The 9,572-nt window shown below is 38.4% G+C and overlaps 1 protein-coding gene across 1 annotated transcript in view; it reads right to left on the bottom strand.

Moving 5' to 3' along the window:
- Positions 1–5,565: 5,565 nt before the first annotated feature.
- LOC106876511 (uncharacterized) overlaps positions 5,566–9,572 on the bottom strand; it is a 16,225-nt gene continuing 12,218 nt past the window's right edge. Inside the window, exon 2 of the mRNA XM_014925088.2 lies at positions 5,566–6,757. Within this exon, the coding sequence (XP_014780574.1) occupies positions 5,698–6,757 (1,060 nt within the window). The 3' untranslated portion in view covers positions 5,566–5,697. The remainder of the gene's footprint in view (positions 6,758–9,572) is intronic.

Raw genomic sequence — 9,572 nt, 5'->3', positions numbered from 1 at the left:
GTGTGTGATTTATTTATAAACAGAGATGTACGGAGAATACTGGTAAGACGTTCAGTTACTTCCCTTGAATATTTTTTTAAATTTTTTTTTATTCCCCTAAACTTGATGATTACCATATATATATATGTATGTGTTATTGTCGCCCCACCATCGCTTGACAACTGATGCTGGTGTGTTTACGTCCCCGTAACTTAGCGGTTCGGCAAAAAGAGACCGATAGAATAAGTACTAGGCTTACAAAGAATAAGTCCCGGGGTCGATTTTCTCGACTAAAGGCGGTGCTCCAGCACGGCTGCAGCCAAAGGACTGAAACAAGTAAAAGAGTAAAGAGTATATGTGTGTGTGTGTGAATAAAATGTATGCATGTGTATGTGATGTTTACAATGGTAAAGGGGAAGTAACTTACGGAGCATTATTAGTTTCCTCGTAGTCAGCAGCTGGAAGTATTGCTTGATTCTGATTAAACCGCCAGGCCATCATAATTTTAATTGTTTCACGAACTGGTTATTGCCAGCACAACACGAAAAGAATAACCACGTGACTCTTATTTCTAGTTATTTATCTAATGCAATGAATGCTGGTAAGATGACAACCTTAAAGATAGAACCTTCTAGTATGGTTTACTATATCATTTCACCCGCGAAAACGTGTGGCCAGACAAGAGAGCATCGATGTGCTAGAAATAGCAGCCATATGTAACTGATACCACTACCACTTGGAAGGATATACTTTATTATGGCAATTCCTTATGATATTACCAGCTCAGAATAACTGTCACGTTTAAAAAGAAATTTGTTTTTCGGTATTTTTCGTCAGTTTATTATATCCTACATTCTAAAACGCATAATTCGTATTAAATTTATTTTTTTTAAAATCCATGTTTTTCAAGCTTCTTGTTTGTGTATCATGACATCGAAATAGCTGTCATGATTAAAATGAATTTTTTTTGGTACTTCTCATCATTTTATTATATCGAACATTCTGAAACACTTGTAAATCACGGAATAAACAAATAGGTACTACTAAAGCAGCGCGGACGCGCGACTGCGCGTTCGGGTCCGCGCTGCTTTAGTAGTACCAAATAAATAAATAAATATTTCAGAAATCCATGTTTTTCAAATTTCTTACACCGTTTTGCCTTTCAGGCATTTTTCAGTATCAATATTTGTTACACATAAGAAAGGCAGTGAGCTGGCATAATCGTTAGCACGCCTGACGAAATGCTTAGTGGTATTTCGTTTGTCTTCGTGTTCTGAGTTCAAATGCTGCTGGGGTCGACTTTGACTTTCATCCTTTTGGGGTCGATAAATTAAGTACCAGTGAAACACTGGGGTCAATGTAATCGACTTACCTCCTCCCTCAAAATTTCGGGCCTTATCATTTACTAAGATATCAATGAAATATGGTTATTATTATTAAAATTGTAAAATTTTTTGAAAAATACCTATGTATAAAGGAATTTATAAAAAAACTTTGAAATTGAAAAAGTAACCTAAAGTAATCCCCCTTTAAATTGTAGATCACACGCCAAAGTAGCACCGATATATTTCTATTAGTTGGTTCCATGTTAATAAAAACCCACTCATTGAGGAATTATGTGTATTGAAAGAAACAGGTAAATGTTACTGTTAACAACGTCTTGTTTTAATTGAATGGTAAGTTAGTGTTAATACATTTAACGCAAGAATGATTAAGAAGTTAAGAAAATAACTGAAGTGAAGAAATAAAAATTTCAATATTAGTCAATAACTGACATTTGTTTGATTATTTTCATTAAGAACTCCAGACAAGTACCAGTATTATTGTAACCTCATCAATGAAGCAGACTTCGGTGCAGCTGTGGTTGTGAGGTAAAAACCTTGCTTCACAACCACATGGTTCTGGGTTCAGTCCCACTGCATGACACCTTGGGCAAGTACCTTCTACTAGAGCCTTGGGCTGACCAAAGCCTTGAGAATAGATTTGGTAGACAGAAACTGAAAGAAGTCTGTCATATATATGTCTGTGTGTGTGTGTCTGTCCTCCACTACTGCTTGGCAACCAGTGTTGGTGTGTTTATGGGTATGTCCCTGTAACTTAGTGGTTCAGCAAAAGGAATTGATAGAATAAGTGTCAGGCTTCAAGTACAGGGGAAAAAAAGTACCGATGGCATTTCACTTCACTAAGAATTCTTCAAAGCAGTGCTCCAATATGGCCACAGTGTAATTAAAGAAACAAGTAAAGGAAAAAAGAAAAAAAAAATGTTTTCCCACATGCTGGTGGGGAAAATGATGTGGAGGCACATGGCCTAGTGGTTAGAGCAGTGGACTCGCGGTCAAGAGATTGCAAGTTCAAATCTCAGACCGGGTGATGTGTGTGTTTATGAGCGAAGAACCTAAGCTCCACGTGGCTCTGGCAGAAGGTAATGGTGAACTTCTGCTGACTCTTTTGCCACGACTTTCTCTCACCCTTTCCTCCTGCATTTAGCAGCTCACCTGCAATGGACCAGTGGGGAACCTATATGCCAATGAAACAGGGAAACTGGCCCTTAAGAGCCAGGCATGGCTTGAGAAGGAACAAACAACATCAACAATCTAACATGAAAAACAATAATCTGAGAGTTGTGTTGGACGGCATTTTTTTTACCTTCATTTACTTGCATGATGATATCCTTATTTCGTTACTTCTCTAACTTGATTTGATGGACTAAAGTAAATTGTTGCCATTTTTATTGCTAAGCTAGTAGAGCTCTTAATCCTTTACATAATCTTTGATAAGTCCTGACTAAACAGAACTATGCAAACAATGTTTAAACTATGTAAGCTGTGTTTAAGCTTGGCCATTCATCAGGACTACATTATCCTGGATATTTTTGTTTTTGTTTTTACTTGTTTCAGCCATTTGGTTAAGGCCATGCTGGGGTACCTCCTTGAAGAATTTTTAATCAAATGAATTGGCCTCAAAACTTATTTTTCCTATAGCCTATTCTATTGATCTTTTTTGCCAAACTGCTAAGTTATGGGGATGTAAACACACTAACACCAGTTGTCAAGCTCCTTAACCCTTTCGTTACCAACCTGGCTGAAACCAGCTCTGGCTCTGAGTACAAATGTCTTGTTTTCATAAGTTTTGAATTAAAATCTTCCACCAAACCTTAGTCACAATTTAGGTTTCTAACACTAGCTTAATGATAACTAAGTTATTTTACTAAATTCTTTGTTATATTTAAAGTAACTGAAAAAAATAGAGAGCTTCTCAAAAAAAAAAATACAGTAACGAAAGGGTTAATCAGTCATATCAGCAGTATTTGTTCTAGTTGCCTATGCTCAGAGTCTAAATTTTACTGAAGTTAACTTTGCCTTTCAAGGTTGAAAAAGGGTAGAAGATTGGTGGAATAGTCAACACATTAGATGTGACACCTTGTAATATCTGGTGACTCTTTTGTGTATTCTGAGTTGCTGGGTGGCAGAATTAGTTCCCCTGTCAAGTTTAGCATCTTCATTTCCTCCCTGGGTGCTGTTGACTTCAGTCTGTTGCAAGCATTTAGGCCAGGTCTCCAATGAGGATAACTTACTCCCACTTTCCTTGAAACTCTGACAAAATACTAAAAAAAAAAAGTCCCTTATGATGTTAAGTTCAATTTTGCCTTTTATCTTTCCAGATTTGATAAAGAACCAGTCATGTACAGAAGTTGATATAAACAACTCTATGTAAACAAGTGCTGATCTCTATTTGTGGAGGAAACCTGTGGAAGAGGTAGACTCGGGAAGACGTGGGATGAGGTGTTGATCTATGATCTTTGGTTGTTGAGTCTCATGGAAGTGATGGCAAGTGACCAAGATTCCTGGTGATTTGCAGTGCTTAACAGACATCAAGCTAGGTAAAATTGTGGTTGTGGCCAGTGCCAGTAACACAATAGGGGCACATCTGCCAATGATACGTAAAAGAGTACTCATGCCAATGACATATAAAAGGGCATCTAGTACACTTCTATAAAGTGGTTGGCATTAGGGAGGGCATCCAGCCATAGAGACCAAACTGAAACATGGCTGGAGCCTAGCGAAGCTCTCAAACTTACCAGCTCTGGTCAAACCATCTAACTCATGCCAGCATGGAAAACGGATGTTAAATGATGATGATGACCTCTCCTTTAAATTCGAGTTATTGTGCTTTTGTGAGAAATCCATATCATTTACATTAAAATCTCACACCTTATTTTTAACCTTTCAGCAGAATTCCTCATTCTTAATAAGTAATTTCCACTTAGAACTGGAATACAACACAAACAAATGCACTACTTGAACAGAATATCTTTAATAATTTTACTGCAGACAGTATATCTATACACGTAAGCACCCTCCATTTATCTTTGTTGATCATCCTTTTGTATCTTATTTAGCAACACACCTCAAGAGTTGCCAGCCTGCTGTCATACATCTATTCTGAATATAGCTTAAATATAGCAACATATCTTGCATATGAAGAGACACAGTGATGCAATGCCTGGCATACAAGAAGGTGCAATGTTCTTGTATGTCAGGCAGTGAGATACTGGAAACTAAATTTTAGGCAACAAACGTCCTAAAATTGTTTAAAATGCATACTAACAAGTTCATATCTTGTATTCCACAAAAAAAAAAAAAAAAAAAAAAGAAATTACACACAGGAGTGGCTGTGTTGTAAGTAGCTTGCTTACCAACCACATGGTTCCGGGTTCAGTCCCACTGCGTGGCACCTTTGGCAAGTGTCTTCTACTATAGCCTCGGGCCGACCAAAGCCTTGTGAGTGGATTTGGTAGACGGAAACTGAAAGAAGCCCGTCGTATATATGTATGTGTGTTTGTGTGTCTGTGTTTGTCGCCCCACCATCGCTTGACAACCGATGCTGGTGTGTTTACGTCCCTGTAACTTAGCAGTTCGGCAAAACAGACTGATAGAATAAGTAGTAGACTTACAAAGAATAAGTACTGGGGTCGATTTGCTCGACTAAAGGCGGTGCTCCAGCATGGCCACAGTCAAATGACTGAAACAAGTAAAAGAGTAAAAGAGTAAAGAGAGCCAGAACAGATCCTACAAGGCATCTGATCCAATGCTCTAACAAACCTGTTAATACACTGCTCTGTACTGCTACTTTACTTGTCCTTTTGTTTTTGTTTTTTGGTATGGATGGTGGTAGTGGTGGTGGTGGTGGTGGGGTGATTAACAACGTTGGTTTCAGTGGTATCTGAACTCAAACCGTTGAAAAAGTACCACAAACCATTCTATCTGATGCTCTAACGACTTTACCAATTGTTGTCCTATACGCAGTACACAAACCCAATATTTCAGTTTGAACCTTGGAATCATCCTCAAATTGCTACTGCCCCATTTCATGGAATTACTTTAGCTTTGAGAAAACTTGCCTATCACAGACAAGACCCTAAAAGTAGAGTGATCCTGAGGATTTTTAAAGTGATGAATTGGTTTTTCAAGAATTTAGAGGAACATGGATAAAAGGCAGTGGGGAAGTTAATAAAAGAACAGAATTTAAGGGAATTTAATTAAAAACAGAAAACACAAAATATTCAAAAAATTCTAAACAAATAAATATTTTAGAATGTAAAATCTTTTTAAATACTTTATACAGATGTACAGTTGTTGATTTTTATATACACAATACAGTCTATATACAAATTGTTGCTTGGTTTCATCAATGATCAGATTGTTATCAAACATCTCATTAATGTCCTATTTGATTAAATAAAACCTGTCTTTGAATTTGGTATAACTTTTTGGCTTCATTATAAATTCTGTAGTCGGCATGTAAAGCTTTTTGAACAGTGACACTTTGTTTTAGAAGGAACACTTCTTGCTTGTCTAAAGTTTCTTCATTTTGATCTACTGTGTATGCCCTGTTATTATTGCTAGGTTCTTCTTGGAAGGCCAGAGAGGAATCATAACATTTAGAAAATGGTAACCGGTAAACATATTCAAACATTTTGACGGAGGCGGAGTAGTCATCGACGTGACCCACAACTGAAAACCACTGGTCAAGATGCTTTCCAACATAGTTGAGAGCTTCTGTAACATCAGCATTCGATAAGGAATCAAAATAAAGCTTTTGCTTGTACCAACAGGGGAGCTTGTTAATATTTTGGACTGCTATGAGAGAACTATTCACTTCTATGTCGCAAAAGTCAGGTTTGAACAATAACTGACGGAAGAACAAACTTCCTTGGTGGACTGCCCAATCATGGACGGAAACTTTGTTGGCATTCACTACACTGCAGAGTTCATCTCTGATGGCATCCTTACAGTAATGGTAGGTCGAGATGGCTCGCTCTATTGGATCTTGGAGCATTAAAAAATACGAGCATGAACTGGTGAGATTCTCGCACATGCCAAAGGCATAATTTCCATGGTGGATCTTAATCCGGTCATGGAGCATGCGCTCGTTGCCCTCAGCCTCTTCCCATGCCCTCCGGTTGCGAATGGACATGAATGGAGACATGGGCAACGAGTGGTCAGTGGCTATGTCATGAAGACAATCTGAGAATGAATTGCTACTGTCATGAGTATTTGTCATAAAGACGATATTGCTGTGTTGGTAACTGGCTGGAGACTTTCTGGTTTGCTGGTGAAAGAAATAGTTTGGCAAAGTGTTGTTCTTTGGTAACCATGGAAATACTCTTTGAACTGTAGATTCCATTAGTTCCTCTTGCAGGACTTTATATACATTGGAGTTGTCTTTCAGCCGGCCCAGAGACACCATTATGTTTTGTAATTCAACCGATTCTTTCCTGAAAATAAAAAAAGTAAAAAGTTTTAGAAAATGTTCTTCAAATTTGTTTTATTAACCTTTTATCATTCATATTATTCTGTCAAAAGTAAAGCTTCTTTATTCACATAGTTTTGAATGAGGTATACATTGTCTTGTAGCTTTGAGATTTTGATGAGGTAACCACTAATTTTTAGAATGGTATTGTAGAGTTGGTGTGAGAGACCAGATCTGACCGATCTGAACATAAAACTTGTAAAATATTCTGGCTGGATATGGCCGGTTTAAAATAATTTCTTTCTTCCAAACAAGTCATTATATTTAATACAGCTTCAACAATTAAGACATTTGTATAGTAAAGACACAAGATGGGCTTTACTCTTACTTCTACAGTAAAGGTGCTACATAAAACTTGCTAAAGCTGTCCTGTTGTACTTCTGAATTAAGGGGCACAATTCTTCTTACTTCGACATACTCCTTTCATAGCTGAAAGATTAGTGGTAGAATTAAACCAGTACTGATCAAGTAAACCTATGAACGAAGGCCTTCTAGCCATGACCATCACAGTACTTTTTCCAGTATTGTATATCCCTGTCTACAATATCCAACATGTCATTCTTTTAATCTTTCTAAAGATGTTAGGGTAATTCGAGGTGGGATTTGCTGTTGTTTCTAGTACGATGAGCAATAACATCGCGACTCTCTCTTTAGCATGTTTTCAAATACCACTTAAGGTAGACCCATGGAAAGATTTGATTACACTGCTGCATTGTGGAAAGCAAAAAAAAAAAAAAAAAATTAATTGCATAATGCAAGAGTGGCTGTGTGGTAAGTAGCTTGCTTACCAACCACATGGTTCTGGGTTCAGTCCCACTGCGTGGCATCTTGAGCAAGTGTCTTCTACTATAGCCTTATGAGTGGAATTTGGTAGACGGAAACTGAAAGAAGCCCGTCGTATATATGTATGTGTGTGTGTGTGTGTATGTGTTTGTCCCTGCTAGCATTGCTTGACAACCGATGCTAGTGTGTTTATTATGTCCCGCGTCACTTAGCAGTTCCCTAGCACTTTTTCTTTTCTTGCCTGGTAGCAATTTATCAAAGATTGATTTTACTTTCCTTGCAAATATCAGTTCTGCTGGTGAGCTATCTGCTGGTGTGTTCAGATTTGGTGTCACACAGTATACTCTTAAAAATTGTTGTAGAGCTACTTCATCCATGACTTCCTTATTTGATTTTCTAACGGTTCTTTTGAAGGTATCGACAAAGCATTCTGCCTGTCCATTAGATCTGGGAATGATATGGTGCAGTAGTTACATGTTCTACCACGAACATTTCACAAAACTTTTAAAATTCGGTAGACACAAATTGTATTCCATTGTCAGACACTATCTTGTCTGGGATGCCAAATCTTGCAAACAATTCATGTAAAAAGTTTATCACAGTCGAAGAGGTTGGTTTTTTTTACACTTACAAATTTCTGGCCTTCACAAGATATCACTATACATCATAGTCATCCACTGAACATGAACAACAACAAACTAGAACCCTCAATATCACTATAAATTCTGGGCCTCACCATCAGTGGCAATCACTACTGGCAACAGCCATAAGCTAGCCACCTTCTTCAGATCAAAAATGTCTTTGGCCCTCTCCACACTAGCTACCAAATACTCTACAAAGCTGAACTGAAACCCCACAATAAACTACAGATCGCATACTTTAGCTTGGGCTACAGATGTAGTAGGAGCACTACATTGGTTATGACGGTGAGGGTCCCAGCTGATACGATCAGCGGAACAGCTTGCTCATGAAATTAACGTGCAAGTGACTGAGCATTCCGCAAATATGTGTACCCTTAATGTAGTGCTCAGGAAGATTCAGTGTGACACAAGGTGCAACAAGACTGGCCCCTTTGAAATACAGGTACTACTCATTTTTGCCAGCTGAGTGAACTGGAGCAACATGAAATAAAGTGTCTCACTCAAGGACACAACACATTGCCGGGGATTGAACTCACGACCTTACGATTGTGAGCCAAATGCTCTAACCACTAAGCCACGTGCCAAGATTACAGATACACACATACAGACTTCTTAGGTGACATCACACATTTTGCATCTAGTGCATGGGAGTAAAAAACGTGCACAAATAATTTTAAAGGTGAAATTGAATTTTTTTAAATGAAGGTGATTATTCTTTTAGATATGCAAAATAAAATTCGCGCATTGGTAAGAAGCTTGCTTCCCAACCACATGGTTCTAGGTTCAGTTCCATTATGTGGCACCTTGGACAAATGTCTTCTTGCCTTGTGACTGGGTTTGGTTGACGGAAACTGAAAGAAGTCTGTTATATGTGTGTGTGTGTGTGTGTGTGTGTGTGTGTGTGTGTGTGTGTGTGTGTGTGTGTGTGTGTGTGTGTGTGTGTGTGTGTGTGTGTGTATATATATATATATATATATATATATTGTCATCATTTAACATCCTCTTTCCATGCTAGCATGGGTTGGACAATTTGAATGAGGACTGGTGAAACCAGATGGCTACACCAGGCTCCAATCTGATTTGGCAGAGTTTCTACAGCTGGATGCCCTTCCTAACGCCAACCACTCAGAGAGTGTAGTGGGTGCTTTTACGTGCCACCGGCACGAGGGCCAGTCAGGCGGTACTGGCAACGGCCACGCTCGAAATGGTGTATTTGACGTGCCACCTGCACAGGAGCCAGTCCAGCGGCACTGGCAACAACCTCGCTCGAATATGTATGTATATGTGTGTGCGTGTGTCTATAGATATATGTATATTCATTTTACACGAGCATGCTTGTGTGTGTGTGTGGTATGA

Source organism: Octopus bimaculoides, chromosome 23 (genome assembly GCF_001194135.2).
Source record: "Octopus bimaculoides isolate UCB-OBI-ISO-001 chromosome 23, ASM119413v2, whole genome shotgun sequence".
Lineage (NCBI taxonomy): Eukaryota > Metazoa > Mollusca > Cephalopoda > Octopoda > Octopodidae > Octopus > Octopus bimaculoides.
The sequence above is the reverse complement of the archived record's forward strand: the minus strand, read 5'-3'. Positions and strand labels throughout refer to the sequence as shown.